The 23,750-nt window shown below is 37.2% G+C and overlaps 3 protein-coding genes, 1 long non-coding RNA gene and 1 other non-coding gene across 9 annotated transcripts; 1 reads left to right on the top strand and 4 right to left on the bottom strand.

The window, feature by feature from the left end:
• Window positions 1–1,923: 1,923 nt before the first annotated feature.
• On the bottom strand, window positions 1,924–4,987 carry LOC104715423 (cyclin-dependent kinase G1). 5 transcript variants are annotated; one of them, XR_015565948.1, is made up of 6 exons: window positions 4,650–4,983; window positions 3,086–4,439; window positions 2,858–2,999; window positions 2,686–2,774; window positions 2,244–2,590; window positions 1,924–2,155 (listed from the first exon to the last, which is right to left on the bottom strand). XR_015565948.1 is itself a non-coding variant. In XM_087464654.1 (5 exons), the coding sequence occupies exons 2-5, from the start codon at window positions 3,700–3,702 to the stop codon at window positions 2,377–2,379; spliced, it is 1,062 nt and encodes a 353-aa protein (XP_087320780.1). In that variant the 5' UTR covers window positions 3,703–4,439; window positions 4,650–4,987; the 3' UTR covers window positions 2,266–2,376. The 5 variants fall into 5 exon arrangements, 2 of the variants coding, with proteins under 2 accessions (XP_087320779.1, XP_087320780.1); XR_015565946.1 differs by lacking the exon at window positions 4,650–4,983 and having other exon boundaries at window positions 1,924–2,150; window positions 3,086–4,590; XR_015565947.1 differs by lacking the exon at window positions 4,650–4,983 and having other exon boundaries at window positions 3,086–4,590.
• Window positions 4,988–6,920: 1,933 nt separating this feature from the next.
• On the top strand, window positions 6,921–8,377 carry LOC147938728 (uncharacterized). The gene is made up of 2 exons (XM_087464376.1): window positions 6,921–8,052; window positions 8,343–8,377. Exons 1-2 carry the CDS (start codon window positions 6,921–6,923, stop codon window positions 8,375–8,377), a joined length of 1,167 nt encoding a protein of 388 aa, XP_087320502.1.
• Window positions 8,378–12,163: 3,786 nt separating this feature from the next.
• On the bottom strand, window positions 12,164–12,249 carry TRNAY-GUA (transfer RNA tyrosine (anticodon GUA)). Its single transcript is given in 2 exon segments — window positions 12,164–12,199; window positions 12,213–12,249. It is a non-coding gene; the product is annotated as a tRNA-Tyr (tRNA).
• Window positions 12,250–12,497: 248 nt separating this feature from the next.
• On the bottom strand, window positions 12,498–14,214 carry LOC104711346 (cytochrome P450 94B3). Its single transcript, XM_010428046.2, has one exon. The coding sequence runs from the start codon at window positions 14,118–14,120 to the stop codon at window positions 12,600–12,602; it is 1,521 nt and encodes a 506-aa protein (XP_010426348.1). The 5' UTR covers window positions 14,121–14,214; the 3' UTR covers window positions 12,498–12,599.
• A 4,074-nt stretch (window positions 14,215–18,288) lies between these two features.
• LOC147938730 (uncharacterized) lies at window positions 18,289–18,797 on the bottom strand. The gene is made up of 2 exons (XR_015565069.1): window positions 18,629–18,797; window positions 18,289–18,530 (listed from the first exon to the last, which is right to left on the bottom strand). It is a non-coding gene; the product is annotated as an uncharacterized LOC147938730 (long non-coding RNA).
• Between the last annotated feature and the right edge of the window lie 4,953 nt (window positions 18,798–23,750).

The raw sequence follows: 23,750 nt of genomic DNA on the forward strand, positions 1-23,750 counted from the left end.
GTAATCTAATATAAAGATAATTTCAATAGAAAAATATGTGCAATTAATAAAGAAAATATTTTCAGTTTAATTGCAATTATTATTTATTATAACCATATAGTAAAAAGAAATTTATACAGAAAAGTGGATAAGTTTTACATATCATACCAAGATATAATATAATATGATTGGTGTCTATAATTGTGATGATCTTCCGATGAAGACCGTTGTTTTGCGGATCAAAATTAACTTCAAGATAGTTCTAATACTATATATAAAAGCAATGTATATATGTATTTTATATATGAAGCGAAATCATTAAGTTTTGACATGTTAATTGAAGGGGTACAAACTACAAAGGTATATATATGAATTGACCAAGATTAATTATTTACGTCACTTATAAATTGTAATCTATTAGAAGTACGTAAATACATTTCCTACCGGGACATGCTAAACTCAAATTTGTAAAGTTAAAATGGTATACTATATATGGTAATAGATACAAATTATACATGATAATTGGAGGGTTTCCCTTTACAGACGTCCCTAGGAATAGTCAATAGTGATAACCAAACTGGGTCGATTTACTTTCTAAAATTAGAAGGCGGACAAATCAATCTCTTATCTTTAGACTATAGCATATGCTTTTCAAAGACAGTGATTAAAAAAAAAAGGAGATACATAGGAGAAAAAACATTGATTACGTTATGAATCTCACCTGCTGCTCTGATACCTAATTGTATAATTAATAAGAATCCGATATAGTAATAGTACCTAGTTAGCCAACAGTTTTCGTAACAAATACTACTATTATCTGCAAATTTTATTTCATTAATGGAAACCACATGAGAGATGAGTCTTATTAATTTACAGGTGAACCCAAGTAAACAAAGGCAGGCATGTTCAACCAGTGAAAATTCGCCAACTCGAGTTAAGGTTTAAAGAATTTGTGAGAATTAGGTTCGTCTTGAAGGCCGCAAAAGTCCCAAAACCCAAGAATCCTAACTTTGGAAAAATGACGAAATGGGTTTGAGCCACGTGTGTGGATTGGAATCTGGTTGGCAGAACTAGGATGAGTCACCAAGCTATTGTCCCCCTTTAGGGCAATCAATAGTCACTAGATAGATGTCTTTTGCTCCAATTATACCAAAGTAGTAGTAACTAGTAAGTACCACTTCTCTATTTGTTTATTTATTTATTTATTTCATGTTTATACTCACAATGGTTTCCGTCAATAGGCTAACACATATCCACAAAATATGTGTGTTTATAAATACATACAAAGACGGTTCCGCTAGACGGCTAGAGGTTGAGAAAAATTAGTAGCACAAATTGGTCTTTTGAACCCACTCACCGTATAGGGAAAAATGTATTGTAGACGTTTTTGTTTTCTTCAAAATCATTTGTTAATGATTTATTATTTTATAGTGTCCTCCCAAAATCTCGTGTTATTGAACATTAATTCACCTTAAAATAATAAAAATATTTTGTTATTTAATGAAAAAAGTCATCTAAAATAATCATTTGTTGTAATTCGAAATTTAGATGTTTAACTATAATTTATGAAAAAACTGTTGGTCTTTTGAATCTGATAATTTGTTACAGCTTCTGAGATAGCTCGGGTGAGGCTTTATAGTCTGTTGTTGGGTTCCTCTTTATCGAACCTATACTAGGGGCCCTAAATATTATTATTACTCTCTTTTTTGAATAAATTAGAACATGAATAAAAGGCTGAATAACACAACACTACTTACAAAAAAATTCAGTATCGAACACCTAATTCTACAATGCATATATACAGGAGTGTAAAGTTAGCGACACTGCCAAATACGAGAATGATGTAAGAGATAGCGCCGGTGATTTGTGATGATGAAGTCATGAAGACTATAAACACTGATTGTGACGACTGGACAATATGAGAGAAGATAAAAAACCATCGAAGAGAGAAAGGCATGAGCAGATGTGATTATTAAAAAAGTAAGGGTATATATTGATGCTTGCAGCACAACAATCAAACCTGAATGCTACGTTTAGTGGAAGCTGTAATTTATAAAATAGCTCATCGCACCGAATAAGCCTTTGAACTTTCAGAAATCATGTTACCATTCACCGGTGACACTGCGGTTTAGGTCATCACACTGCAGCCGTACCACAGTGCCATTCGTGGCCTAATCTTTGTAGAGAGAACAACCTTAGTATAAACGACAGGGTAACAGAAAAAGAGCTACAAGTTAACTTTAAATGTTGTGGAAATAACTTACAGATGGCAAGTCCCCTTCCAACTTTTTCGGGTAAACCCTTTAGTATTTACCTCGTGAAGAAGATAACACAAAGGAATATGAGGACAAGAAAGTATTAATGTAACAAAGATACTCAAATACTAGTTTAGATCTATCAGTTACGTTTTGAAGCAAATGTAGGCATGAACTCCTTGGATTTCTGAAGAGGTGCTTCATCAAACCAACCATGGCTAAGAGCCTCATCAACTGTTAGTCGCTTCTCTGGGTCACAATTCAGTAATCTGTTCAACAAATCAAATCCCAACTCTGACAGAATTGGAGCTCCAGTAAAAGATACAGCAGGAAATTTCTTACGCAGTAAATTGTACCTGAAATATAAGCACAGCTTAATCAGACCAACTTGTTATCCGTAATATAACCAACATCATAAAACCAGATTAACACTACATAAAAGATTACTCACGGTTGTTTACGAAACTTGGCTTTTGCTCCTGGTAACGATGTGAATCCAGGCCAGCTTGTCTCGCTTGGTGTCCCAAGAACCGCAAAGATCTGTTACAAAGCCTTAATTACTACCAGATAAACACTCATCAAAGAAAAAAAAAGTATAAAGAAACTAGAAAAACCACAGTTACCTGTTGAAGCTGGTCAATGTCATTCTGACTTTTCCCTCGGAAAAGAGGTTTTAGAGACAGCAATTCAGCCATAATGCACCCAATCGACCACATATCAACTGCAGTTGAATACTCTTTTGTTCCTAGAAGAAGTTCTGGAGACCTGCAACACAAACATCAACTATTAGGTAAGCTGACAAGTCTCACAAGCAATATAGAAAAGGTTGGCGACCAACAAACCATTCTCACCTGTACCACTGTGTAACCACCAACTGGGTGTAAGGCTTTATAGGACTCCCATATTGGCGAGCCATTCCAAAATCGCATATTTTCAGCTCCCCACTGTTATTCAATAGAAGATTCGATGGCTTCAAATCCCTGTGGATAATCCAGTTGCTATGGAGGTATTTGACACCCTCCAACAGCTGTATCATCAGGCATTTTACCTCACTAGTGCTAAAAGGCTGTTTCATCCTGTCCATTACTCCCCTTAAATCATGTTCTAAGTGTTCCATGACCATAAAAACACTAGCTCCATTTCCCACCACAACTTCCTTAACATTCACAATCGATGGGTGATTGCAAGACAAAAGAATGTTGATTTCCCTCAAAGACGTCAACGGGAATCCATATTCATCTTCCAAATTCATCTTAATCATTTTGAGTGCCACTATCTCTTCTGTCTTCCTGTCCTTAGCTTTGTAGACAACCCCATAAGTGCCTTCATTTATCTTACTAAGCTTCTGATATTCGTTAACATCTCTACTACCAGCTAACATGCTCAAACCTATCTCAGAGGAAGCTGGTTCATCAATTTCTGACTCAGTAAAATCAGAAGTAGAACACTCTGCTTCACCAACACCCATATCAATACGACTCCCCAACTCATGCTCTGAATGTTCATGGGCACTAATGGGTTCTACACTGCGACGTCCGCTACCAGACCCAGATAGATTGGACCTCCTTCCTTCCGATAACAATTCCCCGCTCTCAGGAGACAAACTGCTCCTGTTCCATCTACTATTCTTGACAACATCAGTTATTACATCCTTTGGAGATTCCAAACACGTGGCCCACTTAGACGTCGCAATATTAGGTGCCTGAACCACCTGCTGCTCATCCTCCAACTGGCCCTCCTCAAGATCGTCAAACGGATGTTGCCCGTCCAATTGAGCTTCTACCGGCAGCACTGACACTGTAGATACAGGCTCAGGTGACAAAACATTGACGTGATGATCCTCAGAAGATATCTTCCTGGTAGCAGCAGTAACATCAACAAACTGGTTAGTAATAATAATATTCTCACAAAGTGGAGCTCGAACCACTTTATTATCTTCTCTCTCCGACGCGAAAGGAGAACACTTTCTCCTCTTCTGAACACGATACTCCTCTCGAACCTCTCCTCTTTGAGAAACCAAGCGTGGTCGTTTCTCAGAGTCACCACGTCGCCCATCTCTCCACCTGCGATCATCATCTGCTTCAATGGGTCTTTTAGTTTGATGACGCCTCTCAGCGTCTCTACCACCACCACCTTGACGTGAATTAAAACCACGAGTACGATCAACAACAACAGCAACAGAACTTCTCGAAACCTCAACTCCTCCTGCCGCCATCGTAATTAAATAACCAGAATTTTCTTCTCAATGAACAATCGAAAAAGAAATTTCACGATATGAACCAAATTAAAAAAAAAAAAAAAAAAAAAAACCCCAAATCACCAATATCGCCACAAATCAAAAACACCCAAGATAAGAAAACCCTAGGAGAATCTCAATAAAAGCGATAACGGAGATGATGAGTATTCTTCAATTACCGAATCAAAAAACAATCAGATCAAATCAAAGAAAGAGAGAATCTTCGATGGAAATCAAATCAGATCTGGAAAACCCTAAAAAAAAAATTCAATTCCAGGGAAGAGTTATGAACTCCTTCCTTTCTCCGCCGATTGTCACAGATGCCGGAAGGTCTTACCGGACGGCGAATCGGGAAAAGGAATCCAGAAGATATCGATAGAACGAAAGAGCCAAAGAGGAAACAACTCGTCGTGGTGGAGCTTCTTCTCAAATTCTTCAATGAGAGAAGCGAAATAAAGTTTTTTTTTTTTTTTTTTATGGCCTTTCGTCGAGATTTGTTTTCTCTTATCTTCTAAAGAAGGAGTCAACTAATAATAATTTCCTTTTCTTTAATCATTTTATGATCGGGTGCTGGCAGGTGTAAATTACTAACATGGTGTAAAAGCAGTTTCAACCGTTAGATGCCATCAAACAATCGAAGCCGCTTGATGATGATGATGGATCACTCGGCTAGTAGAAAGCGCACATGCGTTATTAAATTTTGACGGTGGGGATGTTGCTATCTAATGTTGATCGAACCATTAGCATTTTGACGCGTTTCACTTGATTTTAGATATTTCCTACGCGCATTGATTTGTTTTTTTTTTTTTTTCATTCTCACTAAACTGGCATAAAAAATCAGTGAAAAAAACAGTAAATTTTAGCCTCCCAAAACACAAAATGTACTTAAAAAATATATATATATATATATTTATATTATAACAGGCCTTCCCAAAAATATGAAATGCGCTTTGGATACAAACATAGGTCCACACAGTTACAAAAAGAAGAAATAACAATGGTTTTTGCCGTTACCGTCGTCGGAAAAGAAGATCGGATCCTGCTGAATCCCTTAGGTCACACGTTCGAACATTAAAGTCAGTGGCTACAAGACCGGCGGCGTTGCAGCAGAGACACCAAATTGAAGCTCTTGACAAAGCAACCACGATCTGTCAGGACTCCTTCTCCGGTGAAACCGCCTGACCTACAAGTCTTCCGGCAAGTTCAAAAGCGTCCGATCTTAGGCTCTGCGAAGTCATGTCCCATTCCTAGCAACATGCTCACTCAGATCTAACACTCCCTCTTCAAACTCTGGTGACCACCGCATTCTTCAGGTAATGAATCTTCAATCCGGTCCGGTGGAGGCAAGAATCGCGGCGGTGTATAGAGGATGGTTGCTCAATCCAACCTCCATACCCTGGAATCCACGAGAGCCCAGAAGATGCCAAACTCCTTGGTTAACCATCGTGACTATGCAACTCAACCCTCTTGTCCCCCACCGACTTCTGCCGCGAACCGCAGCTTCGATTAGCGGATGAGCATCCAGAAAGCTCCACTGCGACCAAACGCGACTTGACCAGATGCTTCTCGAGCAACCAAAGAGCGAAGCCACCGTCGCATCGGATGGGAGACAATACCACACCTCTGTTGCCGGAGAAGAAACCCACCCACCACTGCTGACCTTCTGTAGATCCAAAACCTCCATGAAACACCGCCCACCTTACCTGACAATCAACACCAAACCAACCCGCAAAGTACCGCCTCTTTAAATTTGAGTCCAGTTGATTAAACTATTTCAGATCCGAAATCTATTCAAATTAAGGTAGCCTTAATCTGTGAAGAGCGAAGTTCCATATCACCATACTAAAAATCACATGGGAAGATGATCCCTCGTTTCTGAGAAATCTAAGCGTAAGCAACACAAAAGAGAGACTTGCAAATCCTAAGATACTAATCTTTGATCTTGTTGGAAGCCTATCCAACTAGGTTGGTTATCCACATGTTAAATGTATTCCAGGCAGGGTGTCACTCTTTAAACCATACTGAGTACTGACACATATGTCTTCAACGTGTTTTGTTTTTATTGGGCCGCATATGGGCTGCGGTTTGTGTCTAATGTGTATAACTTGCTCGGCAAGTCTTGTGTAGGGTTTCTTAGAGATTGAGTCGTGTATATAAACGTTGTAACGCCGTTGTTTAATAAGAGACACACACATATTCTCTTAATTCTACATGGTATCAGAGCAAAATCCTGAAACCTAAACTTTCGTTTCTCAATTTTTTTCTCTCAAATTTTTCTCTCGATCAGTTGATCTCTGTTTTTTTTTCCTTCTTTCTTCTGTTTACCCTTTGTTTGATCAGTTGATCATTGGTTTTTTTTCAAATCTCGTGTGTGGAGATTTCTTTGTTTCTCTTTGTTTCGTTCTCGTTATTTGGTGCCTTTGTTTTTTTCTTTCTAAACTTTTCACGACATGACTACACAAGGAACACAATCTGTTACGACATCCGGAGCTCTCGCCGCCGTTGGTTCAACAGGCGGAGAAAACACGGTGATGGCTTCATACTCTACCTCTTCAACGGACAACCCTGGCGCTATGATCTCCGCTGTTACTTTAACCGGAGACAACTACAACGAATGGGCTTCGGAGATGCTCAATGCTCTTCGTGCGAAGAAGAAGACTGGTTTTATTGACGGTTCCTTGAAGAGACCCGGAGCAGATAGCTCTGATTTGGAATCATGGACTTCGGTCAATTCCATGGTTGTTGGGTGGTTACGTACCTCGATCACACCTCGTGTACGCTCCACAGTTTCATATCACACTAGTGCTCGTGATCTTTGGGAAAATTTGCGCAAACGTTTCTCGGTTGGGAACAAAGTACGCGTTAATCATCTTCGTTCTCAAATCGCTCTTTGTCGCCAGGAGGGACAGTCCGTAATTGATTATTACGGGAAGCTTACAGCTTTGTGGGATGAGCTATACACTTACAAACCTCTTCCGGTGTGTTCTTGTGATGGTTGTACTTGTGGTGTTTACACAACGATTGCCGCAGAGAGAGAAGAGGAGAAGGTGAATCAGTTTGTCATGGGTCTTGACGAAACAAAGTTTGCGAATGTGATTCATTCGATTATTGATGCTGATCCTTCTCCCGCTTTGGATCAAGCTTACTCACGAGTTATCCGTGAAGAACAGAGGATCTTGGCGGCTCGATCTCGTGAACAACAGCAGGATGCTGTTGGTTTTGTTGCTCGACGTGACTCTCTTTCTTCTGCTCCGATCAGTGGGGATCAACGTGTGGAAACTTCAGGTCGGGAGCGTAGTTTGCTCTGTTCTCATTGTGGTCGCACTGGTCATGAAAAGGCGTTTTGTTGGCAATTGGTTGGATATCCGGAATGGTATACCGAACGTAACGTTCGGAACAGCGGCCGAGGTTCTGCTGCTGCTCGCGGTCGTGGTAGAGGAGCTGGTCGTGGACGTGGTCAAGCTGTTGCTGCCTATACTACCAGTCCTAACGTCACTCTCTCTGATTTTTCTCCTGAACAGTGGAAAGCTCTTTCCTTGGTTGCTCTCGAAAAGATGAAAAGCAATCCCGATAAGCTCTCTGGTAAGATTCCTGGCGATGTGATCATTGACACAGGCGCCTCTCATCACATGACGGGAAATATTTCTCTTCTTACTGATTTGGTTGACACACCATCTTGCTCGGTTGGGTTTGCTGATGGTAGTGTTACGTTTTCAAATCGTAAAGGCATTCTCCATCTCACGGATCGTGTATCCTTGTTGGATGTTCTTTATGTTCCCAACTTAAACTGTTCTCTAATATCGGTTTCGAAGATTCTCAAGCAAATGAAGAATTGTTTTGCGTTATTTACCGATACTCTTTGTGTTTTACAGGACCGTTTCACGAGGACCCTGATTGGAGCCGGTGAAGAGCGTGATGGGGTCTACTATTTAACGGATGTGGCAACTACTAATGTGACTCGTGTGGCGGCTTCGGTTGATCAGACTTTGTGGCATCAGCGGTTGGGCCATCCGGCGTTTTCTGTTCTTTCTTCATTACCCGTTTTTTCTGGTATTTCAAATTGTGCTAGTCCCCGTCCTTGTGACGTTTGTTATCGGGCTAAGCAAACTCGTGATGTTTTTTATGATAGTATCAATAAGACAACAGAGTGTTTTGAATTAATCCATGTTGATGTTTGGGGACCATACCGTGTTGCTTCTTCTTGTGGAGCTGTTTATTTTTTAACGATAGTTGATGATTTTTCCCGTTCTGTTTGGACGCATCTTCTTATTGCCAAGTCTGAAGTACGACGGGTGATAGAAAATTTTTGTGCTTATTCCGAACGTCAGTTTGATAAGAAAGTCAAGATGGTGCGTAGCGATAACGGTACAGAGTTTATTTGTTTGGGAAAGTTTTTTGCAAGTCAAGGGATTATCCACCAGACCTCTTGCGTTGGTACACCTCAACAGAATGGTCGTGTTGAGCGTAAACACCGTCACATTCTTAACGTTGCTTGATCTCTGTTATTTCAAGCTGGTTTGCCGGTTTTCTTCTGGGGAGAGGCTGTTCTTACTGCTGCATATGTTATTAATCGCACTCCTTCCAAGCTACATAAGGGACGATCACCCTATGAGGTTTTAACCGGTATCAAACCAGACTATGGCCAGTTGCGTGTATTTGGTTCTTCTTGTCATACACATTTGCGCGCTCGCGATAAGGACAAGTTTGGCTCGCGGAGTCGTCACTGTATATTTGTTGGTTACCCTTTTGGCAAGAAAGGTTGGAGGGTTTATGACTTGACAACCAATGAATTTTTGGTCTCTCGAGATGTGGTGTTTCACGAGACCGTGTTTCCATATTTACAAAAGCCTAATGTGTCAACGTCTATTACGGAACTACCGGTTCTCACCGATGGTGATTGGGAATTCCAACCCGGTTCCGGTGACAGGGGGAGTAGTAGCTCCGTGACTTTAGACTCTGCTTCTCCGACTACCACTCCACCGGTGACTCACGAACCTGAGGAAGTCTCTCCCTCTAACGTTTGTCGTGATCTGGTTCCATTTTCTCCGCTTCCGCTACGTGATGAATCTTCTACTATCAACTCACGGCCCTCCGACGATGTCGTTGTTTGTGATGATGATGTTGCTATTGTTCGAGAATCTCCTACACCTGCTGTTGTTGACGCTGGTCCATCTACTGTCGTTGCTGCTACTTCTCCCGATGAGGATGACGATTTAGGCAAAGGGAAAAGAGCAAAGTTTCCATCAACCAGATTAACCGGTTACGTCACATATTCCGCTTGTGTTGCTGATAATACCCATCACGCTCTCCCCTCTCCTCTCATTATCGAGTCCTCGTCTACGGGTTCAGGTAACACAAAGTATCCTCTCACGCACTATATTGCTGATGATTTGTTCTCTTCTCCGCATCGTGCTTTTCTTGCAGCTGTTACTACGGGTATGGAACCCTCTTGTTTTAGCGATGCTGTGCAAGACGAACGGTGGAATAATGCCATGGTTAGTGAAGTCGATGCACTCGAGCTTAACAATACAATGAGCATTGTCGATTTACCTCCCGGAAAGAAAGCTCTTGGAAACAAATGGGTGTATAAAATCAAGTATAATACGGATGGGTCTATTGAGCGATATAAAGCTCGTCTTGTGGTTCTTGGCAATAGACAAGTGGCTGGCCGTGATTTTGAGGAGACTTTTGCTCCTGTTGCTAAAATGTCTACAGTTCGAGGTCTCATGCAAATTATTTCATCTAAAGGATGGGAGGTTCATCAGATGGATGTGCATAATGCGTTTCTTCACGGAGATCTTGAAGAAGAAGTGTACATGCAATTGCCTATGGGTTTCCGTCACAAATATCCAAATAAAGTTTGTCGTTTACATAAATCTTTGTATGGTCTTAAGCAAGCACCGAGGTGTTGGTTTGCTAAGTTGGCGAATGCTTTGTTGGAATATGGTTTTGAGGAATCTTATGCAGATTATTCCTTGTTCACTATGACCAGAGGTGATGTAGACTTGCGTGTTCTTGTTTACGTCGACGATATTATTATTTGTGGTAATCACTTACCGTCTTTGACCCAGTTTAAGGAGTATTTGAGCCGGTGTTTTCACATGAAGGATTTAGGGAAGCTTAAGTATTTTCTTGGTATTGAAGTTGCTCGTAGTACGGAAGGTATTTTCTTATCTCAATGCAAGTATTTGCTTGATATCGTCGCGGAATCCGGACTCCAAGCGGCCATGCCTTCTAAGCTTCCTATGGATCAGAACCATAAACTTGGTCTTGACTCCAGTCCTCTTCTATCGGATCCCATGCGCTACCGGCGACTCGTTGGTCGTTTAATTTATTTAAAGGTTACTCGTCCGGAGCTTACTTATCCTATACACATCTTGTCTCAGTTTATGAAAGCTCCTCGTGAGGCACATTGGGATGCTGCGTTACAGGTGGTTCGTTATCTTAAAGGCTCCATTGGTCACGGCATTTTATTGCGAGCTGATACAGATCTCACTCTCACGGCATATTGTGACGCAGATTGGGGTACCTGTCCTTTAACCCGTCGCTCTCTTAGTGCATACTTTATGTTTTTAGGTGGCTGTCCTATTTCATGGAAAACTCAGAAGCAAAAGGCGGTTTCTCGTTCTTCGGCAGAGGCGGAATACCGCTCCATGGCCGATGCTTTGAAGGAAATTATTTGGTTGCGTCAGCTTCTTGAAGATTTTGGGTTCCCACAACACGCTCCGACGAGGTTGTTTTGTGACAACAAAGCTGCTTTACACATTGCGGCAAATCCCATCTTTCACGAACGTACAAAGCACATCGAACGGGATTGTCATTTTGTACGCGACGCTATTCAGGATGGTGTTATCTCGACGGCCCATGTTCGCTCCGAAGATCAACTGGCCGACATATTGACAAAAGCTCTTGGTTTTCAACAGTTTACCCTTCTCATGTCCAAGTTGGGTCTCGTTTCACTTCCTCCTCCAATTTGAGGGGGAGTATTGGCCCGCATATGGGCTGCGGTTTATGTCTAATGTGTATAACTTGCTCGGCAAGTCTTGTGTAGGGTTTCTTAGAGATTGAGTCGTGTATATAAACGTTGTAACGCCGTTGTTTAATAAGAGACACACATATATTCTCTTAATTCTACAGTTTTGCCAAAGTTATGTTCAACTCCGTGAATATGAATAAACGTCGAACACCTTTTAACGAATATGTAGCTATTTTCCCAAGACAATATCCATCATCATGCTAAACAATTTGACCATTAAAACGATTATGGTTCGTTTCACTATCATCATTACTACAGTAAACATTGTTTTTCAGAAAGAGATACTGAAGCTGAAACAGAGAAATCGTTCATATTGATTCTGCAAACAATTTACATCTTTAATTAGAGAAAAATTTAATAATTTTGTAAAACTTAAAAAAAGGAGGAATCTGACGTGATTATATAAAAATTTTAAAAAAGAAAAAATTAAAGGTTTGACGTGATCATGCATGGATGATAAGAAAGAGAATGCAATCTGAATAATTAATTGAAGGTAAAAAGAGTTATATTTTTCCATAGTAAATCTTTTTGAAGAGATCTTTAAGATAGTTTTATTTGGGTTTTAATGTATGGGCTTAGTTTAGTCTTGTGCCTTTATTTGTTGGGTGAAACTAAAATTGAACTAATTGATTATTTTAACCAAAGAAAAAAAAAAAATCCGACCTGCCGGAATCGAACCAGCGACCTAAAGATTTGCTGTCACAGACTACAGTCTTCCGCTCTACCAACTGAGCTAAGGTCGGATATTGCACAATTGTTCCCTTCAATAATTTATTAACACAAAATTTCAAAACTCAGAATTAAGCACACTGCAAAGAATTGACATTATTGACTTTTCTCATTGGTTTGGTTCTCTCATCGTTCACATTTCATTTAGCTTCAACTTCTACATGATGGCCACTTCCTGATTCAACTAATCGGTTCGGGTGAGCGGCAAGACTACAAAGCTCTCTTTCTAACTCCATCCAAATTGTTATGTTACAAGAAACCGAACAAAAAATATACCTGATTATATTCGATTTTGTTATGTTTTACAAATCTACACATTTTGATTCTATAAATAATTTGTTTTACATACTGTTTATATATTCTATTAAACGCTGTTAAGGATGTGACGTCTTCTCTTGATCTTCACCTTGAGCCCACCAGCCATATGAGCCGTTAAAAGAGGAACAAAAACCGGCCGGTCTTTGTTAACCGGCACAATCTCAAACCGACTCAAAACTGAACCAACGACGTATTTCATCTGCATAAACGCCATCTCCTTCCCTACACAAACCCTCGGACCGGCTTGAAAAACCGGAAATTTGTAAGGACTAACGGGTTTCAAAACCGGTTGTGTACTCCCTGGTTCATAATCAAACCACCGGTTCGGTTTAAACTCTTCCGAATCCTTCCCCCACAGCGTCTCCATCCTCCCCATACCATATGGGAAATAAGTCACTTTGTCTCCTTTCTTGAGACGTGTCCCATCAGGCAAAACGTCGTCGTTTGCGGCATGCTTAGAGTCCCACGAAACTGGAGGGTAAAGTCTCATGGCTTCACACAGACACGCCTTCGTGTAGTTCATCTCTTTCAAATCCTCAAACCCTAACCCTAAACTCACCAACGGGTCCACTTCTTCTAAAATCTTCCTCTCCACGTCATCGTTTTCAGTCAACGACCAAAACAGCCACGTCATAGCTGCTGACGTCGTATCTCTTCCCGCCATGATAAAACTAATAACCATGTCCCTCACTGCTTCGCCGTCATGGCCGGCGGCTAGAAACCTGGACAGAAGATCTTGCTTCGCTTCTTCTCCGGTTCCGATCTCAAGACTCTTCTTCTTAGCTCTGACAATTTGAGAGACCAACACGTGTACGGTCTTGATCGCTTCTTTCAACCTCCTCTCACTTCCCACGTTTAACACACGCTTCACTTTCCAAACAGCGTAAACCGGCTCCGTGGCACGGCGAGCACTAATCTCAGCCGCGGTGTCAAAAGCCTCCACGAGTGGATTCACGGATCGGGTCAGATCCAAACAATCCGGATCCCAACCCAACGAGACTTTACAAACAACGTCGAAAGCAAAACGTTTCAAAACATCTTGCAAGTCCAGGGTCGTCCCAACATCAGCAGCCGCGGATAGCACCGTGACGAGACGGTTCTCCACTTCGTCTTTAAGAACCTCAAAAGCAAAACTCCTAAGCGAGCGAGTCGAGAACTCGTGGCTAGCAAGTTTACGCTGCGAGCTCCATGAGTGACCGTCGACGTTGAATATGCCTCCACCAAGGAGGTCACCGAGAAGATCAGTAAACGGTTTACCTTTAGGGAAGTTGAAGAAGTTTGTTTTGAGAATGTATTCGACGTTTTCGGGGTTTGTTGTGACGATGGTACGACGGTTGCCGAGGAGAGGAACTAAGATGGTTTGAGACGGAGAGATACGCAGAAGTTCGGTATACCATTGGAGAAGGCGATGACGGTTCTTGTTGAAGGAGAGTATGGAGCCAATGAGTGGATACGATGGTGGTCCATAGGTGGTGGTTTCTTGAGCTTTTTTAGTTGAAGATGAATATAAATAGGAGACGATGATTATAATAAACGCCAGTATCATAAAACTTAGAAGAAATGCCATATTTTTGTAAGTGTTCTTGTTTCCTTTGTTTGGTGTTGTTGTTGGAGAAAATTTGTTAATGAGAGATTTTAAAGTGTATGTGTGTGTGTGTGTTCTTGGTGGGTATTGCGTGTGTGTAATTGTATGTATATAGGACGAGATAGGTGGCGGGTCCGACCAATCGGTCTCAAAAGATATCACGTTTATAATTTTTTATTTCTTATGTTAATACTTTGATCGACATGACACGGCATTATCTGTATAGGTATACGGTATTAGTAAACTTATTTTTTGTCCTCACTATACAACTTCTTATGAAAATATCAATATTTTATTAAATAAAATAAGATATACGATATTTTAAATCTGTACTTTACTATATTTTTGAGGTTTTTTTTACTTCTAGATTACTTTTATCATTGGGTAGCGTGTCTCTATCCATAGCCGCATTTGTTTTCTAAATCCGACGTGTTGCAAACGCTTGGGAGACGCAGAGGTCAGAAAAGCTCATCAGCATCAGTACGTGGCATATTCTCCGTCAAAACCACGATAGAAAGTAGAAACCATGCATGACGCCAAGAAAACAGACTATATTAAGTAAACTATATTCTACTGCACATTTTATTAACATTTATACATATGTTCTTTAAATGGTTAACAAATACTCAAATGATACGAAACATCTGAAAAACATCTAACAGCTGTTTCTAGGTTAATAGTATATAGTTGAAATTTGATTCGAAATTGCAAAAGATAGATCCAAAACATGATATACACTAGCTCCTGTTTACCTTTTTACATTATGTGTTATCCTCCTACTATAGATACTTTATCAGAACCCGAGCATACTTTTGATAAAATGTGTCGGGAGTTAAGTAAATCTCTAGCCGAAATGAAAAAAAAAAAGTAGAGATATATATTGAAAAAAAAGAAAACAAATTCTGGAACGAGATTGATTGGGAGACAGACAAAACCGTTCCCACTTGAGAAAGGGAGCACGAGATTTATTTGTGCACGTGCTTCTTTAGACATAATCAGCAAAGTCAGTTTTTTTTCTTTCTTTCTTCTTCTGTATACGATCTTGAGATAAAAGACGGTATGAAATTGATTATAAGCCACTCACGTACGTTGTCGTTGTGGATACCGTCTTCTCTTGCTTCGTTGCTCGTGCATGTTTGTGCACTAACTCATGACGGATATGAACAAAAACAACGGCGCCGTTCTATGAATTATATGAGCCAAGACAATTTGATTGATAACAAAAAAAGAAAGATTTAAGAAAAGAAATAGCCGTTTATTTATTTTTCATTTCAATAACTCTTATCAACTTCACCGTCCAATTTTAAAGAGATTTTTATTTTTATTTTTCTTTTATGAATTTTAAATTATACAGAGTGATCTTTCTCCAGATGTATTCAAAATTTATGTGTGTGTGTTTTTTTCTAATATATGTATACAAGTTGTTGTTGTTGTAATGTATACAACATCTTCTCCTTGTTCTTGATTAGTATGATATTTATATTAGAAAAATTGTTAGAAATATCCGATACAGAAATATTTAATATATCATTTTTTACACAAAAATGAGTATTTTTCAAAACTTCTCAAAATGATGTATTAACCTGCTAGAATTGGTTATATGATTACTTAGGTACAACATTGACAGTAACACAAATAAAATAGAAACTCATGATATTATACTTTTCAAAAATATAAGATAAAAATTTACATATTAAAATACATATATGATATCTAATAACTTTTTCTTTTAACCATCATCTTAATTTATATACTCTGTATGAATATTCATATATCTAAGAAAGTTAGATTTTATTGAACTGAGAAATTAAGAAATCTTTTTTGAGCTATTGACCTTCATTTGCTTATAGAATCTTGTATCTTTAATAGTTTTTGAGTAATAAAATAATTTATCTCATAATATCAAATAGCAAATAAACAAATAAGAAAATCAAAATACACAAAGTAATATACATTATATTATATATAAAAACTTGAATAAAAAGCAAATAACAAACACTTATACTTTGATGTTATAACAATGATTTTTATTTTCATATGTATATTTACCAGATCATTTTGGCCAAGATGGAATAGAGTATAATTTATCGCTTTTTCTATTAATAAAATATTTTAATATGTTTTTTAGTTTTCCCTCATCTTATTATATAAACCTTGATGACAAAATTACTCATTAATAAGATCGTGACACGTGTCAATTATATCATTCAGATATTGACACATGTCAATTCATTATTAAAAAATTTTAAAATAAAAATGTAAAAATTCAAAACCTAACCTAAAAAGGTTTTATATAAAAGTAAATAGATAAAATAAAACCTAATTTTATTTAAAATCTAATTATAAGATAAATTATATATATATATATATACCATAAAATTAAAAATTATAATATTGTTTACTTATTTTAATTTTAAGTTGCTATATTACAAGAAAAAGGTTACTTTTTATATAAGATAAAAAAATAATTGTGAAAATTATACAATTAACTACTGTTTCTAAAAAAAATGTAAATACTCACCTTTACATAAAGAAAAAGATTGTTGAAGTAAAAAAAAAATAGATCGTCTCATATTTTTTTCACCAATCAAATTATTTATTCAAAAAACTGCTATTGTAATATATATGATAAGAGTAAGTATGTAAAATTAACGTATGTGTTTTTGTAACAATAAAAATGTTAAAGTGAAGAGACATATAATAGGTTATTTAATGTGTTCATAAAAATAATTTGTTGGTAGTAGTTAAGACTAAAGAGTATATTTTAACAGTAAAATATATTTGTGTGTATAAATAAACTTTTAGTGGTGATGTAGACAATAGATTTGTAAATGGATATACATTAGTGTATTATAGCAAAAAAAACAACAACTATTTTCTATAACTAAAAGTTTATCTCTTTACTTTTATACATTGTTTTTACTTACAAAAATAAATAAATATATATTCTTTGTTAAATTTAATTTAATTTTAATACTTTTGAACTTATCTACAATTATTTTCTTTAACTAAAAGTGTATCTGTTTTTTTTTCAACCAAACAATAAATTAAAAGAAAGTTCTTCGGTTAGTTGCCAAAGCCAGAGGGAAGGGTTTATAAAAGCAACTTCAGAGATAAGAGAATGCAAAGCACGGGCAAGACAATCCGCCTTCGAATTTGTCGCATGCGGGATCCAAGAGATGGAGAATAGTGGAAAAAAACTCCAGCGAATTAAACTCATAGAGCAAGTTGGAGAAGGATGGCCAATATTCAGGGGAATGTACCATAGTGAGTAACTCAGCATGTATCCGCTCCATAGCCCACAACAATGCTTCTAACTCTGAATGCAGGGCGGAGGGGCTCCATCTTAGACACTTGGCCCCCAACAACAAGGTTTGCTCCTTACCAACGCAACACACCCAATCATGAATGCTCATTGGTTGCTTTCCAAGAACCATCAATTTGAAAACAAGGTGAAGAAACCTGGACATCCGAGGACGGAGATGGAGCCGACATGACCGCCGTAAAAGATAGCGCTTCTTCCCAGGCTAACTTATCGCCCAAAGGCTGAGCAATTATATCATTCATCTCGATCTATAAATCTTAAAAAAAAATTATTTATGGTCTTCCAGATTGCCAATAAAAATCATGGTAATTGAAGAAGTTGATCAGGATCACCCTGTTTAGAGACATCCCTCCAGAAAACAAAATTCAAATTTGAGTACACCGACTCATATGGAAAACCCTATGATAAGAACGGAGTTAGAGATAAATTTCTAAACTTCCCACGAGTGATGGCATTCAAAAAAAAAATGTAATTAATAGTCTCAACGGCAGAGTCGCACCTTTTACATCAGATATTTACATTGGACACCTCGGTGTATCTATTTACTTTTATAGATAGTTTTTACTTACTAAAAATACTTACTTTATATTCTTTGCTAAATTTTATTTTATTTTAAAAACTCTAAACCCGCACATCGGGCGGTTCCTAATCTAGTAATTATATAAAATATGTAGAATGATAAACAAATTACGTTAAAAACTAAATCTAGGCTTATCTTGACAAAAAAAATAATCAACAAAATATACAAAACAACATATTTAGAAGGCCCTTATTTCAAATATTTTTGTATCATGAATTTTTGTAGCTTTAGTTATACTTAATATATTTTAATAATATTTATTTTTGGTATTATCTATATATATAAAGTTACATTTTCTCACTTCTGGTGGTGTCACGTCAGCCACTTCCTCTTTAATTTTGTGGGCCTTACTAATTCTAATAATCTCTTTAAACAATAGTACAAATGACAAACTGATCCACTAGATTTCATCCAAAGTTTGTAGGCTCAGCACTTTTAATCCAAAGTCTCTAGGCTCAACACTATTTTTAAATCCTATGGATTCAACCTGATAAAGATTCACGATGGCAGTGTGAATGATACTCTAATTTTATTATTCAACCATAAAAAATAAAATAAAAAGAAAGAAAAGAATAGAGCATCTACCCGATTATATGAAGTAAAACACTGAATTTGGAATATTATTATTTCCTATTTGTACCTAACTTTCTTTCAAATATCGTTTATGCTTAGTTCTTTTACATATAGATGCATCATATGGTTAAAACACATAATTATAAGAGACAAATAAAATATTTTCCTAGGTCAATAAGACAAGAACTATGATTAGAATCTCCATTGATCTTGTTATTATATATCATCATTTCTAGCTACAAAAACATCCACCTAAGCAATATTTTTTTACTTTAAAATAAATTTAAAATATTCATTTAGTGCATATTTATGTTAATTATAATTAATAGAAAGTTTCAATAGAAAAATAATTATGTAAAATAAATAAAATGTTAAAATAAGAAAATAATACTATAATTTAGGAGTGGGCTATTAAACCGAACCGAACCAGCCGAACTCAAACCGACCCAAACCAAACCCAATCCTACACTCCAATCATTCGGTTATGTTTCTTCTCAACCCAAACCGAACCGAACCAATAACCCAATGTGTTTCTTAAATTAATTAATAATATTATTAAAATTATAAATGTGATCTTACCTATTTCCACTAACATTTGATTTCTATTTTACTTTATTTTAAGTTTACTAATAAAATTAACTATATATAAATATAGATTTAATTATATTTAATATTAGGTATTAATTTTATTTTTCTAGGTTTTCTAATTTATTTGATGAATTAACTATTATAAAACCATAATCAATTTTATTTTGTTACATTATTTGATTTTTAAACCGAATTAATACCGAATCAAACTAACACCAAACCAAACATAAACCAACCCGAACATAAACCTAACCAAACTAGCTTTGGTTGAGTTTGGTTAGAGTTTTACCAAAAACGAATAAACCGAACCGAACCGAACTCGAACTTAAACCAAAATGCCCACCCCTACTATAATTTTTTATTAGTGGTAATAATATAATTAAAATTTTCTATTAAACTGATCATAATTTAAAATTATAAATGTATTATTGAGTTTTAGAATGGAAGTAAATTTTAAATTTATGGTAAAATTTAAAAAATTATATAATTGTGTATTATTGAGTTTTAGAATGGAAGTAAAATTTAAAATCATGGTAGAATAAAGAAAAATTCTGTAATTGTATTTATAAAATTTTAAACAGGAAAAATGAAATTAAAACTGAAATTTTATTTTATAACATGATCAAAAAGGAAAATAAATTTGATGTTTCATTAATTGAATCAAATGCTTCTAATCCAAATTTAATTATTGAAAGATAGTAATTAAAGAGAAAATAGTTATAATATATCTTGAAAATCATTTTACAGTCTAATATGTATTATATGTGATCCAATAGAAGGCGGAAAAAAGTAAATGTCAAAAGGAGTGCATCATCAATATTGACTAAAAAATTATAGTTAGAAGTGTTTGAAAATTAATTAGTAAAATTTGAAAAGATAATAATACCCCATTACATATGACTAAACTAAAATCTCTGACATCTCATTAATTATGTGAAACGAATGAGTTTGTAGAAAAATAAATGACATACATTATTAATCGTTTATGGTACGTTGCAATTACTTCGATAGGTAAAGGAAGCTCGGTAAAGATGTTATAACGATAAAGATGTTATAACGATAATATATTATATTTTATCTTTACACTAAGCAATATTCATGAGATTCGGTATATTCAAATTTATACGGAATAATTTTGTGTTAATATCAACATCTAATCATAATTAATATATATACAATTAGATCAACAATTGATCAACATCAAAGCCTTTAAAAAAACTTTAATAAAATATGAATAAGAAATAATTTTTTTAATGATAAAAGATCTTGAAGTAGTCATCAACGTCGTTTCTTTTTCCTAATATTACCACATGACATATATTTATTAAGATTTATCCTCAAAACTTTGAATGATTATATTCGATCTCAAGAATTTATATTAATAGAAAAAATTTTAAACTAAAATCCCGCGCTTGCACGACTACAAATTCTAGTAGAGGAATATACTTAAAATATGTTTTTGTGCGATTTATGATATTGATTGATAGTTGTTTTTGTAGATTTTAAGAGCATATGAAGACCTAACGGACACTTCCGAATCCAGTAATATACGTAAAAGCCCAATAAACGCAAAAAATGCTTCAACAGTTAGACCCAATTAACATTTGTAATGAACCACTCAGTAATAGGTTAACGGATAAACGCGCGGACCCTTCAGTCAAACGGGTCTGATCCATGTTTTCGATTTTCTATGACCGATTCACCCTTCTCAGTTTCAATTAAGCTTCTCCTTCCTGTAATGCCCCTGAACCGTCCTATTACCATGCAGGCCAATGGACAGCCACAAAACGCTACAATGGGAACTGCACCGAGGTGGTGCGGTCGAGGGATGGAAGCTGCAGCTTCCCAACCGGTCCTCCCTAGCACAATTCCACCCGCGACCGAGAATGCTTAGGCTTTGCAACTCTTGCAGCCTGGTGCGTTGTGTTGGCCCGGACAAGGCTAGTACCATTCGAAACCACACTATTTTAACAAAAACACTTCGATACTTTATTTATTTCTCAAAACACGTTTCCAAAACATACACAAGCGTTTATGGCGCCAAGCCTAAGGACAAAACACGAGTTTTACATAAACATTACAAAATGATCTTACAAAGGCAATACAATTCTACACCGGTTGGCCTAACGTACTTTTGCTCCCTCTAAGGCTTTCCCTACTAAGGTTACCTGCAACAAAATATGGCATCATGAGTGCTAAACACTCAATGAGTTCAGGAACCTACTCGGAAGCAAAACACCCCAAAACCCAACCCCAACAATAACACAACACACAAGCAAGCTATCAAGCAAGCAAACAATAACAAACATAAACACGATATGCAAGCAAAAGCTAAAAACTCATCACATATCCACCACTCTCACAATTCCCGCATGTGCAAGGGCAATACACCTAAACAACAAAACACCACTTCACCCACTTCCCTATGAACATTCACATTACATCCACAAAAGCATGCAACCGGCACCACACCTCTGGATATGCTGCCTTCCATCCCACTTTCTTTGTACACCCGCATTGCAACCACAAAGGCATGCAACCGGTACAACCCCTCAACTACATCGTCGTGTAGACAGCCTCAATCATGGTAGTGAACCAAGACACCGAGCTCTTCGCAACAACATGCAACACTATAACGTTGTTAAGGCTGCATGTTGAGCGGTTCCACAAGGAAGGTCAGCCACATCCCAATTTTTAGTGCACTTATGGCTAGTCGGACCTCCCGTCACAAATGCCACGCACTAAGACCAACCAACAATTGATACTTAAGTTTATGGTCTTAAAGAACACATAAACAACAATTATTAATACTTAACTTCACATGCAATAGATCAAATGAACGGATCAACATCCACGTTCATGATCTAGCATGGAATTCACCCACAACAACACATTCAACAACATGCAACTGCATGCGACAACATGCAACATGCATACCACTTACAACAATGCCCACAAGCATAATAAACGCTATAGAAACTAGAACCCAGTCTAGAGACTAAGCGATAACACAAACATGCAAACATGCAAACAACCATAAACATGCAACACACAAACGGTCACCCAATAAAAGAGACTTAGCTATCTAGACTTCGATCTAGATACCAAGAAACGAATCTAAGCACTTAAGCCTATCACAAAGACTTAAGAAAAACTCAACCAAAACTCACACGAAATCCTCACTCAAAACTCAAGAAAAATATCGATAGAAATCGATATTAAACACACACCTCACTCTTGCACCAAACACACTCAAACACTTAAGTCTTGCTCAAAAGATTAAGGATTCGGCCACTAAAGCGCAAATTCAAAGGAAAAAACGCTTAAACACTCACCCAAACACACATGCAATAACTCTCACGCCTTTTAAGCACACATGCAACAACACCCACGAAAGCCAACCACAAAATCCTATCATGTGCCATATCACATGCATCGAAACTCACCTTGTCCAAGCTGAAGGAAGAACCACTCAAACTCCTACAACTACTCGGCGGAAACTCCTCACAAACGATCCTAAAGCGGCAGCACTTTGGAACTCCTCTTCCTTGAGCTAACACGCCCTCACTCTCTCTCTTTAACTCTCTAGCTCTCTCTTTCTCTCTAACTTAGAAGGGAAAACGAAAATCTCACTCAAAGCACACTAAAGGGTCCTATTTATTGTAGAGATGGTGTGATTCTGGCTTGGACAAGTGGCATGCGTTTTGCATGGAAGAGAACAAGTGGCTTGACACACTCCTCTCTCTTTGCATGGGCGAACAAGTGGCAGCTCGGAATATTTTCCTCCACTTCTCCACTTTGATTAAATAATTCTCTTAGTGCTCCACTAATAAAATCCACTAAATTAAAATATTCCCACTAACCCAAAATATTTAAATAAAATATTCCTTAGTGGGTTTCCTCCCCACTAACACCAAAATCTTCCAATAAAATATTTATTAATGAGTTTCCTTCTCATTAACGCTGGCTGTCGAACATGGTTCTGTCAATGCGGGTCAACATATGGTCAATGGTACCGCGCACGTTCGTCTCTCGGCCAGGTAAGCTAGCCTCTCAGTACGGTTCAGTACATTAGCCTCTCGGTACCATTTGCCAATCGTTCAAATTTTTGCGCAAGTGTCTCGACAGTTCCTCTTTACTTCGCCTTAGCTATCATTCCAACTCCCTTTGTGAAACGACCGACTCCTTTTTTTTAATAAATAATAAATAATATAAATATATATAAATAAACTACAACTAGTGGTCCCATACCCACTAGTCACCTAACCACATTCACAATCAACAGCGGAATAACAAAAACCAATATCTAATAATAAACCAATAATAATCCAATAAACAATAAAATAATAGCCAGTATTAATTCCAATCACAAACTAATGATCCAAACAGCATAAATCAAATAACCAGCAATCCTAAACAATGTTCTAGGACTCAACTCTAGCAACCTAACAGAAGCCAGACAACCAAGCGAACCACTAGAACATCCTCCTCGTCATCGCCTTGATTCCACGATCACACTTTGTCTTTACCTGCACCACAAACACAT

Source organism: Camelina sativa, chromosome 9 (assembly GCF_030686135.1).
Source record: "Camelina sativa cultivar CO46 ecotype springtype chromosome 9, ASM3068613v1".
Lineage (NCBI taxonomy): Eukaryota > Viridiplantae > Streptophyta > Magnoliopsida > Brassicales > Brassicaceae > Camelina > Camelina sativa.